The sequence below is a fragment of the Hippoglossus hippoglossus genome, chromosome 13 (genome assembly GCF_009819705.1).
Source record: "Hippoglossus hippoglossus isolate fHipHip1 chromosome 13, fHipHip1.pri, whole genome shotgun sequence".
NCBI classification, from domain to species: domain Eukaryota; kingdom Metazoa; phylum Chordata; class Actinopteri; order Pleuronectiformes; family Pleuronectidae; genus Hippoglossus; species Hippoglossus hippoglossus.
Window position 1 is genome coordinate 15,809,268 of NC_047163.1, and position 20,760 is coordinate 15,830,027.

A 20,760-nucleotide genomic window follows, 5' to 3' on the forward strand; every position below is an offset into this window, starting at 1 on the left:
AAAAGCTGGGTCCACTTTTCTTGGGTTGGCCGTCTCCCGCCGAGCTTACTTTCCCTGGTAGCTAAGAACATACATTAAATTTCTGGATAGCGGGAGGAAGTGGAGACGTGTCGTCCATCTTTACGATCTGATCTACACTGGAGGTATCTATAACCATCTATAAATGGTCGACATGACAGCTCCCCAAAAGGGAAGCAGATGTGTCTTGATCACCACCTAGTGGCTGGCTGCAGTATAAGTCATTAACCTGCCTCCTACATGTTAGTGGGTGAGACATGGACCAAACTAAAATGATACACATCAAATACATTTTTCTCAAAGATGGCGTCTGTCTTTTTAGGTACTTCTTATCACACTAATGCTTAAACAAGTGTTCATTTTTCTGGTCAGTTTGGTTCTTTTTGTCAACAACAAGATGAAATGTCTAGATTGACAGCTGAGACTCACTCGCGATTGGTCGAGCACATGCATCAGTGGGATCTCGCTACGGTGGCTTCATCCCGCGTTCGCTACAACAGACAACAGACTCTGGCTCTAAATGCACAAGATGGCAGCGTTCAGATCCAGGATGTTTTGGCTTCATTTATGGATAGTGTGAGGAAGTGGAGACACGTCGTCCATCTTTATAGTTCATTGTCATGAGCCTACCTTTATTGTCTTTTTGAATTATAACTGAAATATATATCTCTTTGGAGCTAAATATACTTATTTACAGTCTTTATGATTTCAAGTCAATTTGCTAGGCTAGGCTAACTAGCTGCTGCCTGAGGCTTCATATTTAACATATGGTATCAATCTTTTCCTTTATCATGCTTCCAGAGAGCGAACAAGCATATTTACCGAATGTCAAACTACTCCTTTAATTCCTCAATGCTCAGTAAACATCTATAGGATCTAATCTAAAAATAATGTGAGTAACAAACATGAAAGAGGTGAAATGCCACTAATGAGAGGGCCGGGTTTGTGCTGTCAACCTCTGCTTTGTTCCCATCTGTCATTGTCAGCGTCGTCATGTGGAAACACTCCGGTCCAAAGGCTGGCTTCACTTTCTATCAGGGAGGGAATCCAGCTTTAAAGGTTTCAGTGACAGGAAGATATTTGTGTTTTAAGGATCAACTTATACCACAGCACGAGATGTCTACATGTTATGAGAATACAAAACTTTGTCTGGAAAATACTCTCCCACTCAAAAATGGGTATTTAAAGGTTAATATCGAACACCATTCACACTGCAGCCGGCTGCTTACTGATCCTGAGACTCGTGCACAGACTTTAAAGGTGCTATAGGTCAGTTTTCTCTGCTGCTGATTGAGGCTTCTTGTTCGGAGCAGTTGGTGGTGATGGTCGCTTTAGAGAGCGTTAGCCACTGTTTGCAAGACAAGTGGTTAAAATACGTGCTCATAGCAGCGTTACTTCTTCGGTCTGGACGGCGACTCGTAGTCAGAAAGTGACAGGATGGGCCAGCAGGGCTAGCTGGATAGAAATAAACATAAAACATTTGCGTTGCTTTTGACTGCTGGAGACAGCTATGGGTTAATAAGGGAATGAAGCTTGATGCTGAACTCAAAGTGTTTCTGCTATGTTGGTAAGTTAGCTGTGATTAATGCTACTATTGGCTATGAAGCAAATGGCTAAATCTTACATATCCTCCCTTTAAAGCCCTTCATGGCCTCACTCCTTTACCTAGGACCTTATTTAAGTAAAGAGATATTAATAAAATCTCCACAATAAAGCTGTAATCTACCCTCGCCTTTTGCTTTTATAAATGAATGAGCGCAGCTTATCCTAGCTTATTCAGACACACTGGAGCTCCTACCACAACAGTGCAGTGTATGTTTCGTACCCATATAGGCCAGGATCAGGCTTTTACTAAATTCACGAACTCTTCATACACACTATTGAAAGTATGCGCTCAGAGAAAACAGTATGACCTATGGCTTTGGTTAGTTGTGGTTAGAAATGTTCTTGGCATCTCCACTTCCTCCCACTATCTAGAAATGATGCCAGAAAATGGCCACCATCTTGCACACTTGAAGCCAAAGCCTGTGTTGTAGTGATAGGTGGATGGAGCCACAGTAGCGAGATCCTGCCGATACACGCTTTTGACCAACCGAGAGTGTGTCTCAGCGGTGAATCATTATGTTTCACCCCATTTTTATAGCATCAAATAACTAATTAAAACCAAATTTACCAGAAAAATGACAGAAAACATCTTTGAGAAAAATCCATTTGACTTTTTAGTTTTGTTCATGTCCCATCTGCCAACATGGAGGAGGAAGGGTTTATGACCTATACTGCGGCCAGCCACCATGTGCCGATCATGACATTATGGCTTCACTTTTGGGGAGCTGTCATGTTCTTTACTTTTGTAAACAGGCTATTACACAAGATTTTCAGGGGGTGTTAAGTGATTCTCTAGATTTCAACACTGACTACGAATACAATCACTCATTTACTGGATGAGTCTTACTGGATAAAACGTTTGAACAAAATCAACTCAATTGATTCACAATTTCTAATGTTCTCAAGTGTAGAAGAGAAAAAGTTTAACGTAAACCTAAGGGCGTCTCCTTCATATTGAAAAACATTTTGTATCCCATAGCCCGGCCTGCTTCAGGGAACATTCTGTTTCCCAACATGATGCAAATGTTACAGGATATCTCACAGACTTTGATAAGGACAGACAGGGAGTGTGTTTACGTCCACTGAATAGGTGTGTCCAGTCCTTGAACCAGCAGAATGCAGATGTTATACTCTTTCAAGTCTGCTCAAGCACATGTAAACAGCCTGGAAATTACAAATACTCTGAGGCTTTGCTTTATTCTGTAACTTAATAACTTCCCGGCCTTCTCATGTCGTCCCACATTCGCAGAAAAAGCACAAACCTTTGTCCGCAGAGTCCCAGCGGTTTGCTCATCCCACACAGCGGTGTTTCCTGAACATGTGACTGACAGCATGGCTGCTCTTAATATTAGACCCATGTGAAAATCTGACCTAATCTTTGTCTCTTTCATGTTTTTAGTGGGAGTCAGTTGAGATGAGGTAAGTGCAGCCATCTGGTCCTGCCTGTATTAAACACTGTGGTCCCTGTCTGTTGTCAGGTTTCACCCCCAAACCCCAAACTGGGTTTTATAACCAGATGAAGAAGTCTTGTGGCCCAGTTGGGGTTCTCTGCTCTGTTTGTTTCCACTAAGGGGGTCATCATGTACTTAAAATGTAGAGATTACAGCCAATAACAAGGTCAATTTGACTAATATTACTTTATTTGGTGACTGACATGTGGTACGTGCTGGAATCAAACCTGTGTAGTGCTTTGATCGGACTGCACAGCAGTTTCCTTATTTTTCTTTCCGTGCGATTGAATAACAAAACCCAGCTTTGATTCAAAATGTCATCTCTGAGGTTACTTGAGGTGATTTTGACGTATAAAATGTCAAGTTCTCATTAGCTATATGCACACATTTTGAAATATTGCACTTTCAGCCCCCCACATCTGGTGCCTTCATTACCGATGTGCATGATTTTCAACGTGTTTCTGAGTGAACCAAGTAGTCAGCTTGTTTTTGTCAGTAACTTTAAGTGACGTTTATTTTCACCATTACTTCGAAGCGGCTGCAAGCTGTGCTGTTTTGTGGTCCAGAACTATTTCCTTTGAATTTGAATTTGAATTATTGCACAGATTATGAAGTTTTGTGCTGACATTCATGGTCCAGAGGGGATGAATTACAAAAGCGATGCTGATCTCCTGAGCTTTCATAGAACAATCATCAGGTCAAGTTTTCAACTGCAGAATAAATGACATTCTCATCAACTTTAGCTATACTTTGTCTTTAGAGCTAATTGCATCCTGATCCAAGATGGTAAACATGGCAAACATTACACCTATACTTAACACCAGCATTTTACCATGTTAGACTGTATATAAAGACAAACAATGCAACTTCACTTCCTACTATTGTACAATGAGAAGCCAAAATATCCCTGATACGGGTGCAGCCATCTTGCTCTTTTTACAAAATTTGGAGCCAGAGTTTATGCAGTAGTTTATCGTGGTTTGGAGACACGGTGTCAAGTTGTCTCTGAGACACGCGCTTGACCAATCACGGGTCAGACTCTGTTGTCTTCAGTCATGGCTTTTCACCCCGTTTTTATAGCATCAAATTAAATCCAAACTTACTAGAAAAATGAACTGCTGAACAAACATCAGTGTGATAAGAACTAGCCATAATGACAGAAACCATCTTTTAGAAAAATGTATTTACTTACTTGACTTGTTTGGTCCATATATCCCATCTACTCACATGAAGGAGGCAGGGTTTATGACCTATACTGCAGCCAGCCACCAGGGGGAGATGATTTGGCTTCACTTTTGTGGAGCTGTAGTGTCGGGCATCTTTGGACAGTCTATATTATTGTCATTCTGACTTAGCTTTACCTTGACCTCTTCGTAGTCACACAGTTTCTTTGTCTTACAATAATTTTTCCAAAGTGCTCTGATCATTGTCATGTGTTTTCTGGTCCCTCATAGACATACTGTAGTTATTTGTTGTTTGGATGTATAGATCTATATGGATCTGGCTAAATGTCGTGCAGTGTGTGTTAAAGAGGGAAAGCAGCCTGTAACTCTCAATGAGCTGGCACACCGCAAGTTCTTCCCAACATCTTGATGCCAGACCCACCTCACACTCCTCAGGCCATTTGTTTAGTGCCTAATAAGCTTCCATGTTCCACTGTTCAAGAGAAAACACACCAAATAAACGGCTGTGGATCCTTTTTGTTCCATCCACGACTAAAGATATCCTGTAATAACGTGAGGTGTGATGAGGCTATGCTGTTCTGGTGTATATCAGGTTTCATTCATTTATAAAGGTTAATCCAGCAATGTAGCAAAATGTAGTGATGGATGTGAGCGCTGATTTGTTTATGTCGTATTGCAGCACTTACACATACTCCACTCACACACAGCAATTTGGGGTTCAGAACAGGGGAGACTGGGATCGAACCACTGACCACTGGTTAGTGGACGACCCACTCTACCTTCTGAGCTCTGTCCTTTTCGTGTATTTTACAATTCTTATGTAGATGATCTCCTCAAATGTCAAATGTTCTTACACCTATGCTGGTTTTAATCCACCACATATAATATATGATGACATATAAACTGAGATAAATTTCTTGTGCCAAATCATTTATTTCATCAAAATATTGAAGGATTAATCCCTTATAATGTATAAAATAGTGTTTATATGTGGCACTAAGATCAGATTCAAGTAACACTCTCCTCATTTCCGTTTAGTGGCTGCAGATTTTCAAAAACACTGCAATAAACATGACATAACAGTGAGTTACTGTTGATGCAGATGCACTTTAACCTGACACATTAGGAAAAATTCATTTGTGACGTGAAAAATACATTCAGAACAACAGGAAGTAAAATAAACGAGTAAATCACATGTGTCTCATTGGAAATAAATCTAAATTAAACCCAAATCATTATAAAATCATGTGTTGGGCTCAATGTAGCTGTATGAAAACACTAGACTATTAATATTTAAATTTTATTTCCTTTATGTCCCTGTAAGATTATAATTCTTCTTTAAGTTTGAGTTACAGCCCAAATGCCGTCTTGTGCACATGCAGCCATTGATAAATCACATTTTTGCCACACAATATTTCATTTAAAAACATTGTACAACATAAGACCTTAACGTTTTTGAGCAAAATAAAGTAAAATATGATATAAACCGTGCATACATTTGAAAGTGGCAGTGGCACTTTACATGAAATGTCTCATGTCTGCTTTTGGATCCTTACAACAAATAAAATCTTCATATTATATTCGTACATTATATTCAGACCAGGGTATCTTTCTTTCAGTTAAAATAAAAAAAATATATAGTTATTAGTAATGATAATAACGAAGCATCTGTTTATCCCTTTCTAGATGTTTTTCAGTTATTTTCTGCTGGTAGAGTTCAGGCCGAGAAGCCTTGGGCTCTGAACGGCAGCAGGTTGGTCAGAGGGGCGAAGGGAGGAGGACTCGACTCCGAGTGAGATGTCGATGATGAAGGAAAACTCTGTGACGCAGGTGCTTTTTCTGCAGGAGGGAAATACATCGAGACTTCCTGGATGAGGAAAGACAGAAGAAAGAGAAGAAGGAAACAAATTGGCGACATTGTTCTGAGAGCGCAATACACAACAACATAATAAAACACATGCAAATAGACAAAACATATACCATCATCAATTTCACAACACATGCACTGCAAATGCTCACAACACATCCTTGTGCTCGCAATACAACCAAAAACTCTACAACACAACCGAATACTTGTAACACAGACAAATACTCACAACACAAACAAGTGCTCGCAACACAAACAAATACTTTCAACACAACCAAACACTTTCAACACAACCAAGTACTCGCAACACAAACAAATACTCGCAACACAACCAAACACTTTCAACACAACCAAGTACTTGCAACACAACCAAAACCTTAAATACAAACAAATACTTGCAACACAACCAAACACGTATTTTTGTGATCACATGATTCTGATATTTTTGCTGTTAACCTAGAAACAGCCTTGTGTTTATTATTACCCGGCACTTAAATGAAAAACAGACTGACATCATGTTGGCTGGTAAAACATGTTAACTTCATCTTTATCAGATCAACATGTGTTGTCTCTACTGAAAACCTTGTTTTGCCGATGACTAAACAAATAAAAATGACTCAAGCTCTGTTTACAAGTTTTCACCCTCATCTCACCGTTTATGACAAACTGCTCATGAAAGAACCTTCGCATTCTACCGTCGACTCATTTTTATTGATGTTCATTATGTAAGCAGCCGTTAAGAAGATTGTCAGCATCTGGTTGATGGAAATGCAGAATTCCTTGTGCTAAACACATGTTTACACAGATGAAAATACCAAAACCGATAAGACAATCAAATGTGGGTGGCCATGACCTCAACAGTGTTTCCACAACTTCTGTTTGAGAATAGAATTTAAAAGGAACTCCACTGAGATCTAATTTAGACAATATTTTTTGTTCATTGTTTCTCAGCAAGATCCATTGTAAAAAAACTTCATGAAGAATTTAAGCAGTGTGTTTTAAGCAACACTCAGAAATAACAAAAGAGCAACTTCAACAAAAACTACTTTTTCTTGATGAAACTTTGTGGTCAGTGTTTCCCTCAGAGGCAAACACAGGGTGTTTCCATTTGCCAATGAAAGTTTTTAATGTGAAAATGCAAACAGCAGTAATTTGGTGATAGAGAGTGAACAGGTCTCATGTCAACAAGACAAAATTACAAACAGGAATTTGGGATCTCGTGCTGCATCATTTCCAGTGAGTCCCTCTTGGGTAGGTCATTTGATTCCAGCATGGGAATGAAAGAGAACCACTAACGATAAACTATATCGTAAACTGGAAAAAATGTTTGACTATGGACGCATTTCAAAAGACAACATCAGTCAGATGTGCACACGTGAGACAGGTAAACCAGAATAACCAAATTCTTCTGAGGGGATCATCGTGGTGACAAAAATCTGATTCGGAAACAGAAATGCTCCGGCCGCATGTCGAATACCATTTCACCTCTATACAGTATTTTTGCTGGTATCCTGGACATTGCTCTGTTTATTAAAAAAAAGGATTTTTAAGCTAATATAAGGAAATTGGTTTTCTGCTGTGGTGCTATGCATGCATCTTTGATTGGATTGTAAATGGGAAAACAATCTACAGCATTGAAATAAATGTATACATAAATATCTTAAAGATTATTATTTTTACATTTTGAATCCTGCATTGTTTACATGAGTATGTGTTCCCCCTCTTCACTTATCAGTGAATCCACTTTAAACCATGTGATTTTCATTCAGATGTGGGATGAACCAGTACCTCAGATTATTCAAATGAATTTAAAAGGTAAACATATATACTGGAAACAGAGGAAACTGAGGTTGTGATCCACAGTGAAAATTAAGAACTTAGTTCATTTCAGGTCACGTTCATATCAGAACCAGATGTGTTTACGCACATCCAGTGGTTTAATCTGTTGTTGAATTTAAATTGTAAATGTCAAACCTCTTACATGACTGTGAGCATTAAACTGCCTGAAACCAAGTTATAAATACAGAGAGAAGAGATTCTGAGAAGTGATAGTGCATCCTAAATATATTTTAACTGGATTCATGTGATTTATTAAACAGCAAAATAACCCGTTTCTTTGATGTTAACAAACATGCTGTGAAGAAACAGCAACATTCATCCACACACTCACCTCTTAAACCAGAGTGAACTGCTTAAATGAAAGTGTGTGTTAAGTTAATGTGTGTGTGTGTGTGTGTGTGTGTGTGTGTGTGTGTGTGTGTGTGTGTGTGTGTGTGTGTGTGTGTGTGTGTGTGTGTGTGTGTGTGTGTGTGTGTGTGTGTGTGTGTGTGTGCAGGTGTGTGTTCACTGACTGGGTAGAGCTGCGGAACTGTGTGTGTGTTGGTGTTCATCAGTCCAGGAGCTGTTGGGGAAGTCGCGGTGCCTTCAGGGGACTCGGTCAGAGTGCTGCTACTCCTCTGATACAAAGACACAAAGACACACACACACACACACACACACACACACACACACACACACACACACACACACACACACACACACACACACACACACACACACACACACACACACACACACACACACACACGGACCATAAACACAAATAACTTAGCAGCCCTTTAAGTACCATCAACTATATATTAATTGTTTTACTTCATTGTGAAATAACATAAATGTGCAAATATGAAAACCAAAACAGTTGATCTGATTATACGTTTAAAGCCAGAAACTATTTAAAACAACACAGTTTTAAACCCAATCATGTAAAGTACTGTTTATTGTCATGCTTTGACTCTGTGTGTGATTTATTGCCAGATTATATGAGATCATTTCCTGTTTTGTTTTGCAGTTACTTTCTTTTTGTGTCTGTTGTGGTTTTTATTTTTTTCCCCCCTGCCTTTGTTCCATTCCACCCGTTTCTCATTTACAATGAGCCATGAAATAATGTTAAAACCAATAATGTAACGTTCTGGCATTATTATTATATATGAATATAAATATAAAGCTTTTATTTGGATTTTTGCTTTCCTACCTGTGTTTTCCTGGATTTCTTTGACTTTATTTTTGACCCTCATCATTTTGTCTCTTTGTTCCAATAAATTGCTGAACTACACCAACTCTATCTCCACTGTCTGAATGGGAGTCTTTTCTCCTGTGTCCCTGACATCAGCTCTGACAGTTGATCATGTTACATTTCAAGTGTCTCACCCATGGTCCCAGCTGTCAAATGAGCATCAGTTCGGCTGGATCCATCAAAATCTAAATTTATCTATTATCAATTGGGATATAAAAAAAAAGAACTGGCTGAAGAGGACTCATCTATAAAATTATCTCAGAGAGACATAAAGGAGCGAGACGGGACAGGGAACATAACCCATGCACACGTCTACCCAGAGACACGAGAGCATTGTTGCAACACAGCAGCATCTGGACAGACGTGGACTGAAAAATCTGAAGCTATCAGTGTTTACCAGTTTAGTGTTTGTGATTTGGATGTTTCTGTTTTACCGTCTTACCACAGCATGCACCACTCAACATTCACACGTCACATCTCTCCCCCATAATGCAGCCGGTGGTCTGGAGATCAAATGGTTCAATGTTGGCTTAATGTGGACAGGGTTTGAATAGGAGACTGATTTAAATCATATCCTTGAAGTTTGATTGGAAACTGGTTGTAGTTTAGCAAACACAGTGCACTGCAAGACAGGGAGGTGAAGGACCAAGACAAATTTCCCTATGGGACGATAAAGTATATTTGATTTGATTTGATGTAAACAAATATCTTATATTGTCCTGCTGGTAGTCCCACATAGCCAGACACATCTCCACAGAGCTGTTATGAGATCAGTCTGACTGCACACATTATTATTCTGCTATTAGGGAAAAAAACACTGTTGCTGGTCTTTATTTTTTTAATCCAATCACTATAATTTAAAGAAACGCTAAATGCAGCAGATCTTTGATTGTGGCTTTGATCCAGGGTGAGAACATGTTAAATCTAACATAGTCATTGTGCCAAAGAAATCATAACATTGTACAGATGGTGGCTGTGTATTTACACATCTCCTACAATAATCACAGGACTGATCCTGTGGAGTATTTTTGTTTCCTAAACATATTTAAGTGTTTTATATCTATTCCCTCCTATGGGGTTGTATTGATGTTGGTGGAGAACGCTGGATAACATGTCGGCCAGTTTTGAAAGTGATAACAGGCCAGAAGTGGAAGGGGAGGAAATCGCTGTGCGGCCAACGACAGATTTATATCCAAAGTCAACATTCAATGAGTCAAAGTTCTCAGCTGGCTACTCACACTATAAAACACATGTCTCTTTTCATGTTTTCAAGGAAAGGAAAATAAAGGAATTATTATATGAAAATAATTTACGGCTGAATGTAATAGGCGATGAATGAAAAACTGATAGGGTACAGGATTAGAACGTAAATGTGTCTTTAAAAAAAGTTACAGTCAAATAAGATAAACTAACTTTGTTTTTAGTTAGGTTACGATAGACCAAGCTTATTATCTCCAATTAATCTGGACATGGTGTCAGTGTTTATGTTCCAGGTATTACTCATGTTGTGGGGACCTAAATCAGTTTACACACACATGTCATGTCCTCCGGAGACATGACTCTGTGTGTGATTGTGTGGGTGTGTGTGTGTGTGTGTGTGTGTGTGTGTGTGTGTGTGTGTGTGTGTGTCTCACCAGATCCTTGATGCTGCCGAGCACCGCTGTGATCAGGATCCCTGTGAAGAGCGCCACGAGGTTCAGACCGGTGAGGATCCAAATCAAAATGTAGAGAGTGAAAACTTCCTCGCAGCTCTGGACTCCAACAAACTCGTAGTAGTTGCTGAGGTAACCTCCACTGCAGAGCAGAAAAACAGCTCTGTTCATTACGGAAGGGCTTTAATTAGTTGGAGAATTTAATACATTTCTGTAGAGACCAAATCTTGCGAGTTGACAATCCTGAGTTTGTCTAGATTGTGTTGATTATCATTAGCTACATTATGCTACGCTAATGTCAAAGGATAATGGTGCAGTGTCTCACTTGGCGCAGTCGTACAGGTCGCAGCAGTAGCAGGTCCCACTTCTTACTGTCATGGTACAAGACTCCTTCAGATTCCAACATGAAACCTGGCAAAGAAGAAAACAGAAAAGTTCAAAGTGTAGATTCCTGCAAATAAATCACAGAAAACAACCCCCAGACTTACATTGTGCTGTCTGTGATTCACATTGTGATATAATTTCTGATAAATCTGCACATCTTTACTCACTGAGGTGTAGAAATTCTCATAGATGTAGCTGCTGCCGCTGCTGTAGTACTGACATCTCCCTGCTCTGAGTGGACGCATGTCCTGGCAAACATTCAAGAAATATCATCCACACAACCTCAGTCAATCGGAGGAAATAAAAGATACAAGAGATAAAAAAAAACTTCAACGGGCAAGATAATCCAGAGTGAGCACAGAAAGATAAAAACACATTTGAAGTAAACAAGTGTTGAGATTAGAGTCTGTTTATGATAAATGAATGGAGGTTTTACAAAATTCACTCAGTTCATTGTGAAGAAAATGTTCTTAATCTTTGAATTTGTTAAAACAATGTTCACTTCAGAGGAAACTGTTTCCCTGGTTAAGGTCATAGTAATGACAGGTGGTTTTCTTGGTTTGGGTTTCATTTACTAAAATCTTTTTGAAATATCTTACCACATCAGACTCAAGCAGGAGGAGAACAAGGTCATGGACCCACTTTCATTACTTTCATGGATTAACTTTGATGACTGGACCTACACAGTTTTGTAAAATCTATTTATTATACAGTGAAATAGAACAGATGAGATGATCCAGTTTATTACATGTTGTTTAACCAATCTTAGCGTCTCTATTTGTTTTTTAAGGAGATCACCTAAAAATTTAAAATAAATCTGACACAATAAATTTAAAACAGAAAGTATACGAAAAGATGTGTATAAAATATATACTATTCATTATATAGCATGGAAAGAAGGATAATTCATCCTCCATCTGGTTTGGAATAAGTTGAAGACAAGGGAAATGTATTTTTAACATTATAATTTACTAAAATGTGAATATTGTGTGATGCACGCTCATGGGTTTTGGAGGCTGTCTGAGGGAAAGGGATTTTTTGTTGTTGTTGTTGTAAACTTTCATAATCTATCTAATTTAAAAAAATATATTTTATGTCCTCAGACTTCAACCAACTTCCATCCTGAAACAATTTAACCTGTTGAATGTTATTTTAAGGAGGCAGCATCACATTTACAATTTCTGAGGATTCTCAGTCTTCCAGCTCAGCAGATGTCAAGAGGTATTATTACTAAAAAGAAAAGAGGGTAAAAGAGAAAAAAGAAACTTGATTTCTTCGGACAAAAGGTCAGTACTGCCAACAGAGCCATGTTGGTAGTTTAATATTCCTCCACGGTCTTCTGTTACTGTTTTCTTTCATCACCCAGCACAGTCATCTCTGTCACAGTATCCACATGCAAGTGCAGGTAGCTCACCATGTTTAAGACAGTACAAACGCCATCAATCACCAGGCACAGAAAAGCAGCGATGATCCCAAAGCTGAGGAATACGATCGCAGCCGTCAGCTGGAGGAAGAGCACAGAAAAAAGCAGAAATATATCAGATTGTTTAAGTAAGACCCACTGCTGATTTCCCCTCTGTAGCAGATGTTAAACATTAAATTAAAGTATCTTTGATGAATGTTTTCCTATTTAACTTGAGCTCTTTGTAAAAGCATTTAGCTCCGACACAGGCTTTTTTCAGTTTGAATGAATGTATTTGTGATCATATGAAATTCAAAGAACTTCTGTTTATGGATGTGAATACTATTACGTATTTTCAACAGGCAAACAAATAAAATAACCAGCCTGACTCTCAGTAGAGTGTATAACTCCAACAGTACCTTTAAATATAAACAAGCTTTATAGCTAAGGCCACATTATATTATCTTACAAGTTTCTATCTCTATTTGTTACCAGCAGCTGAAAAAAGTCTACACGCCTCTGAAACTACATTTAAATCCACTAGATCCAGATTTTTATCCGCAATCTCTTGAAATTGCACACACTCATCAAAGCCAACCCCCTTAATATGTCTGAATGTTTCCATCAGGTTTCACATGTAATTCTCTGAGAAATCAATGTTAAACAAAGTGAAAAATCTGATTCCACCCACTGATCCAGATCTGATCCTTCCAACTAACAAACAATAGCAGATGAAAACATGACAATAACTAAGTAATAAAAGTATAACTGTTGAAAATAAACATTTATTATTTCAACATGTGTAAGATTTAAAAGAGTAAATATCTCAGAAAGTTCTCATTATTCCTGCAGCGATCTGGGACAACTGTGACTTAGAACTACCTCTGACAGAGCAGATCTGAATCTTAACAGGCTGTATCTCTGCATTCCTGCTCTGTATTCATCACAATCTCAATTTACCACCTTTCAGAAACACACCAACAGCGAATATGGAGAATGAAGTTCCACTATCAATCATTATTCTTCCTTGAATATGTTTCTCGTTTTTTTCACACTTCAAGTTCTTATAACAAAATTTATCTCACCACTGAAAATGATGAAAACATAAAATCCAACCCCAACCAGCTCCATAAACATGTTTTGACGTACACAGGACTGTTTAGGTAAAGATGAAGTCATAACTGTTGAGTGAGACTGTCTTGAGTGTCCCTTCAAGAATAAAACACACACCCAGAAAAAAATGTCTGTTTTAGATCTATTCCCTTCTCCCGCTTGAGCTTTTGTAAAGTTTGCTTTTGTTGCTTACATGAGTTCCACATTTCCTGGATTAACTGTTAACAACAGGCTTCTGTAGGTGGTTATTCAGCATTTGATTTTGTCGAGTTTATGTTTTATGGATTATTTTGTATTGCACCAATACATAAAGTTTTTAATTCATTTATGGTAGTAAATATTAGAACCATTATTACTTGACCCAGACATGACATCTGATACATGGGGAGAGAGCTAATTACCTTTGGGACAATTTACTGAGAAGACATTTTCAAATTACACAATTACAGCAAGACAGATACTGCAGATACTTCAGCAACAGTCTTAACCAAATTATTCAATTTTCTGTTCAGCCCTGTAACTTACTACAGTAATATAGCTCTTTTAATAGTTTTCACTCTGTAAAGTGGCACCGAAATATAAAAAGAACAAAAATGCATCTGTGTTCCGTCAGCAGGATAAGAATGATTAGCAGAAAATAAAAAACTAATTTACAAAAGATGAAATAACAGCGGGAAACGTTGATTTGTCCAGAGTTGTTGTTGATATTTTAGTGAAAGGAAAGAATGTTGAAGGACTGGACTGCAGATTGACATCAAGGTTTTTTCCATTAATTGCTAAAGGGACAGGTGGAAGAGTAAAGCAGGATGAGTTGGATGATAATAATGTCTGGCCCAGATATGTATGATTCCACATCTGGACAAATTGCAGCCGGTATCCTTTATTGTCTGACAACCAGGAAGATTTACTGTGTGTACATCGGAACTGTTCCAGATGTGGAAGTAGCACCTGACAATTGCGCTCGATTTTGGGCTGAGGAACAGGACAGATACTGAGCCAAAAGACAAAATGACCTTCAACCTTTTATAAAAACAACTGGATATTATCCAACAGCCTTCCAAAACTGACTCACATAACATTATCTATAGGAAAAATGAATGGGACTTTTCCATCTGGATCCAGCATCACCCTAAATACTTTATATCTCACAGCCAGGATACTACTGTTGTCTCCCAGACAGGATAAACAGGAGAATAGCCGCCACCTCATTGTAACCATTCAAAAGTGCACTCTCTCTTGGGAGGTCAGGGATGAGTGTGCAAAGAGAAAACATGAGGGAAAATTGTGTGGCTGTGTGTGTGTGTGTGTGTGTGTGTGTGTGTGTGTGTGTGTGTGTGTGTGTGTGTGTGTGTGTGTGTGTGTGTGTGTGTGTGTGTGTGTGTGTGTCAGATGAGAAAAAAGAGGAAGAGCAGAAGATTGTACCAGCTGCTTGCGGTTTTCTTCCAGGCAGAGCCCCAGAAGTCCCAAGAAGGATCCAAGGGTCAGCTGCAGAAAAAACATAATAAGCGCTGTGAGTTTTATTTAAAATCAAGAAATACAGAATAATTCCTTTTCATTGGAAACTGAAACATCTTGTGGTTTTGGTCACTTTTCAATTTCATTCATCCAATGGTACCTGCCCACTCTGATTGGATCAGTGGATTTTTAATAACAGATTCTCTTCTAGTTTCAGTCTACATACCTTTCTTTCCTAGCATCATGAGGTCACTGTGACTTCCGTCCTCTGACCACTGAAATCTACTTAGTTAATCTTTGAATCCAAGTAACAAGTGATCACAATTTGAACCAAATGCCTGGAGGCAGGCTCAGTCCGTCCGTGAGACCAAGTGAACATTTGTGCCAAATTTGAAAGGATTCTCTGGAAGCTTTCTCAAGATGTTCACGAGGCAAATGAGAGTTTTGTAAGGTCACAGTGACCTTTGACCTTCAAACTCCGAGTAAATGTTTATGCCAAATGTAATGCCTCCGGCCACTGGCTGTCGCTGGTGTGGAGACATGCAAATAAATCTACCTCAGTAAAGTACATACATGAAAAGTCAAATTAATTATAATAACAACGTAAATGTACTTTGTTACAACCCACCAATTTAAGAAGGCCAAACATGTTGTTTTAGTTTGAAACAGCTGAGATCCTGTCTAGTCGCTGCTCATGCTGAAGTCTGAGTGAATCACAAAACTGTCAATCATCCGTTTTACAGTCTGCCAACACCTGTTTTTAAAATGAGGGAGTCAAACCCGTTGGCTGGCATCGCGAAACTTTAGGACTGCAGCTTTAATTTCATAATGGATATCAAATGTTCACAGGGAATCACTGAGGGCCCAATAGAGAACTTACAATGACTCCAGAGATGTAGCCGGTCACGTTCAGGCTCTCTGTTCGGGTGGTCGTGTAGACTCCCAGCACCACCACCAGCAGGGACAGACTGAGCATGCCCCCCACCAGCAACAGAGCCCTCCTGACCCTCGCCGTCATCTCTGGGAGAGAAAACCTCAGTCGTATTATATGACACGCCGCAGGATTAAATAAAACATAATGAACTAGACCACATGCTTACCAGCAGAGAAAATATTTACCATACAGCTTTTATAGTGAGAAAAACAGCTGCTTACAAAGATAAATTATGTTACATCATTATTTACCTGGATGGACATTATTCTAAAGAAGTGACCTCAACTGTAAAACAGGTGAAGTAATTTAGTCTAAAAGATCTAAATAGTATATATATAAAACATCACACATACTACTCTAAGTGAAGGAAAACTGTTCAAATATTGTTGTACTCCTTTATCAAATAAAATATCATAAACATCACTATTTACCCAGGACTGAATATAGATACCTGTACATTAGTTGTATTAAAAGACAAACATGTAGTCCTCTGATTCTTCTGTTTCTATTGCAAAAATTATTATTTCAAATCCATTATAAAAAACAAAACTTTCAGCCGTCAGTGAGTCTATAACAGGTCAGACATGAACCCCTCATAGACAAATGATTTTATTCTGAAATTAGTCTACACTCTAAGAGTCAGACTCTAAACTTTGGATGGCATCACTGAACTTTCTTCTAACAGTGTGTCCCTCATATTATCAAATGTCCATTTGCAAGGAAACAAAGGTGAAATCATCCGTCTCATTTACTTGTTTTCTTTATGTTTACAAGTTTAAAAATAACCTTAGAGTAGATTTTATTTTCTTAAAAGTGTCTTTAGGGAATAATAAAGTTATCACTGATCCTTTTGTTCGTAAGATGACCCCCATCGGTGCTGAAATAACGAGAACGACCTTATCTTTACTGTTGATGTACATTACAAATGGTATAAAAACAGTTTTATGTACATCTGTTTTTAGTGTCATATACAGCTGTAGCTCTGTCTCTGGTTATTAGTTAATTAAAAACACACTGAAAGACAATGCAGTCCATTGGTAAAGTCTCACTCGATCATGAGTAAGGATAAAATAATTGAGGTACAAACATGTATTTATAGCGGCTGCCTCATGCACCTGACACATCAGTGAACACATCAGCCTCTGAGCGCAGTAAATAAATGATCTTTACCTGTAGCTCGGCTCTTTGGCACAGGTTTGTCCCGGCTCACTGTTCCCTGGATCCTGGCAGTCATGATAGATCCACTTCTCTGAAATTAAGTTTCAGATGTTCTCTCACAGACACAGACAAATCAACTGAGAGGATGTAGTTCTCAGTGCAGCCTGCATGGAGCTCCAGCCTCTGCTGCGTTCAAGGACAGTGGGACACATGCACGTCTGCTACTGTTGAAACAGACAAACTTGTTATGGTGGCCCGGAAGGTCACAAACAGGGCAATATTTCATAAATCAAAATATTTCACAAAAACCAACAATATTTCAGAAAACACTAATTTATTTTACAAAACTCTACGCAGCTGTGATTGGTTGTTTCACTGTCAGGCAACAGGTAAACTATGCTATTAACGGTCAGCTACACAGAAATCCATTGGACCATTTTATGCTATATAATGGAATCTATGGTGTCTTGTTCTCTTTCTGCTTACTTAAGAGTGAGAGACTGCATGGTGCTGCCATAAAGTTGATTAACACCTTGTAAGTGCAAAACAATCGTTAAATCATTGTAAAGCAGCAGACCTTATCAATGCTTAGGACATCTGGTATTCATCTTCTTCCCACCAGATAACCAGACCATAAAAAACTTCTCACAGAGAGAAAGATTGTGGGGGACTCTGTCTCTGTATTGACCCCTTTGCAAAGGTTTGAAGCTTCTTATAATAAAATATACAAAGACAGGTGGGTTGTGGGATCTTTATTTTCAGAGATCCACCACACTGCTTTGAAGTCATTCACATAAGTCTGCGTCCAAACACCTGTTCAGGGAGCTTATGAAGCAGAATTTGTGGTCTTATGTATGATACTGTCTCTGTCAGAATTGTGTCTCATGAAAGCTGCGTGTCTTAGTCTGTATATAAAGATGTACGACACGTCTCCACTTCCTCCCACTATCCAGAAATGAAGCCCAATTATCCATAAGTACGCCGCCATCTTATGCATTTGGAGACAGTGTCTGCGCAGTAGCAATTGGAGGATGGAGTAGCGAGGTCCCGCCGATACACAAGCTCAACCAATCACGAGTCAGTTTCAGCTGTCTTAGCCCATTTTTATAGCATCAAATAACTGATAAAAACCAAACTTACAAGGAAAATGAACACTTGAACAAACACCAGAGTGGTAAGAACTACCTAAATTTGAAATGTACTTTGACTTTTTAGTTTGTCCCATCTCTTATCCACTCACATGGAGGAGGCAGGGTTTATGACCTATACTGCAGCCAGCCACCAGGTGGCGATCAAGATGCTTTGGCTAAACTTTAAGGGAGCAGTCATGTTGTCCATCTTTATATATGCTCTATTGTTGGATACACAAATTCTGCCACAGGCTGTTTACTTTATCCTGGTGAATGTGTCTTTGCAACTCATTCAGTTTATTTGCTTGTTTTCAGCTGTACTGATGCTGAGATTGGTCTTTTTCATAATTGCAAGGGCATTTTCACAAATTGACAACCGTGACCTGAGAGATTTACAGCCATGAAGAGATCACCCTAACGGACAGTTGTTAGTCCACTTTATTTTCTTTATTCACAGAAAACATATTGCTGTAAAGAGTTCCGAGTTGGGTTTTTTTTCAGTATTGATGAATTGTCTCGTGGACCATTTACAGCCTGGAGGCTGGAGATTCCCCACCCCTGATATAGAATGTTAAGCATTCTTTTCCAGAGATAAAAGTTTGACCCTGTGACTGCAGTAAATCTAAAGAACATACGTTAGTCAGGGGTTTTGATGTACTGCTGCAGCGCAGTGGGGGGGAGGAGAATATGAGTGAACTTTTGTAAAGGAGATTGTTTGTCGGACTTTAGAGATGGTCAGATTTACCTGCTCTAAGAAACAGGCTGCTCAGCTGGAGGGCCCATCTGGAACCCAAGATCCACACATTCTGTGTAAAACTTTCTTCTCTTCCATGATATGTGAGCCATAGACTGCTCTCCAAGTGTGGAGCTAATGCATCTCAATCCTTCCCTGGTGGCTGGCTGCAGTATAGGTCATAAATCCAGCCTCCATGTTAATGGATGGGACAAGGATCAAAGTAAAAATCAAAGTACATGTTAAAACATTTTTCTCAAAGATAGTTTCTGTCACTTTAGGTAGTTCTTATCACACTGATGCACCTTCAAGTGTCCCAGTAAGTTTGGTTTTCATTAGTTATTTGATGCTATAAAAATGGGGTGAAACTTCATGATTGACAGCTGAGATCAACTTGCGATTGGTCGAGCACGTGTAGTGATGGGACCTTGATACTGCGGCTATTTGACAGACTTTCACGGGATGGCTTAAAATTAGATTTTCACTTGAGGACCCTCTTTAAGGCAAGGCCTGAAGACTTGGTACTAAAGCAGCAGCAATGATTCTGTTGATACAGTGTTTTGTAGTGCATGTGCCCAAATACATTTGTATATTAAATTACTATCGCACAAACCAGTTTAGTTAAAATAAACAATTTGTCTGTAGAGTGTGTTGTAAAGCTGGTAATCTAGCCCTTGTCTGTATAAATAATATGCACCAGGACGAGTACAATTTTACTGAAATTGTCACATCCAGAATCAGAATCAGGTGAGGACCTAAGTGCAGGACAGATCCAATAAAGGGTCTTAAATTTGACTTACCAGAGGGGTGAATAGATGGGCCATACTCCCAGTTTATACTCCCAGTGTTAACACAGTGTGGCTTTATTAACTCTGCAGACAACCCTCTCTTAAAAGATACTCAACATAAGCACACACATGCACATGCCAAGCACATGTAATCCACACACACACACACAGAGATAATAATAATACATTTAATTTATACAGCACCTTTCATACATAAAATGCAGCTCAAAGTGCTTTACAATATAATCAAAGACATGAAATAAGGTAGATCAATAAGAACACGTTAGAAAACTACCAAAAGGTATAAAAAGAAGTTAAAAAAATCGAATAAAGACAATGGTGTTAAAAAAAATAAAGATACGATTTATTAAAAGCAAGATCAAAGAAATAGGTCTTGAATTATTCTTAAAACTATCAACAGAAGTAGCTTGTCTGATGTGTGGTGGGAGTTTGTTTCAAACCTTTGGTGCATGGCAAGAGAAAGCTGGATCCCCAAACTTCTTAGAGATGGTTGTTCCACACTGGAGAGGCAATTTATAACTTGATTTGGAGCATCAGAGTCATCTGGCGCTACAGATCATCAAAACAATGATAGTTCATACCATGGTCACTAATAATTTGTCCCATTTGTAACATATACAAGCAAAACAGTAAAGGACCTAGAATGGAACCCTGTGGAATGCCAAAAGGTTATCATGCTTTCATAAAACATGGTCAACGAGGCTAACAAAATATGTTCTGCCAGTAAGGTATGTTTTGAACCAGTTTAGAGCTATGCCTTTGATACCAATCCAACTTTCGACTCTGTGTAAA

General features: G+C 38.7%; 1 protein-coding gene across 2 annotated transcripts; it reads right to left on the reverse strand.

Annotated features, from left to right (window-relative positions):
* Positions 1-5,574: 5,574 nt before the first annotated feature.
* On the reverse strand, positions 5,575-17,437 carry LOC117773376 (transmembrane protein 255B). Of its 2 annotated transcripts, XM_034605241.1 has the most exons (9): positions 17,309-17,437; positions 16,085-16,224; positions 15,172-15,234; positions 12,649-12,738; positions 11,402-11,482; positions 11,176-11,261; positions 10,833-10,992; positions 8,477-8,581; positions 5,575-6,125 (listed from the first exon to the last, which is right to left on the reverse strand). In XM_034605241.1, exons 1-9 carry the CDS (start codon positions 17,370-17,372, stop codon positions 5,976-5,978), a joined length of 939 nt encoding a protein of 312 aa, XP_034461132.1. In that variant the 5' UTR covers positions 17,373-17,437; the 3' UTR covers positions 5,575-5,975. The 2 variants fall into 2 exon arrangements, with proteins under 2 accessions (XP_034461132.1, XP_034461133.1); XM_034605242.1 differs by lacking the exon at positions 8,477-8,581.
* Positions 17,438-20,760: the final 3,323 nt, after the last annotated feature.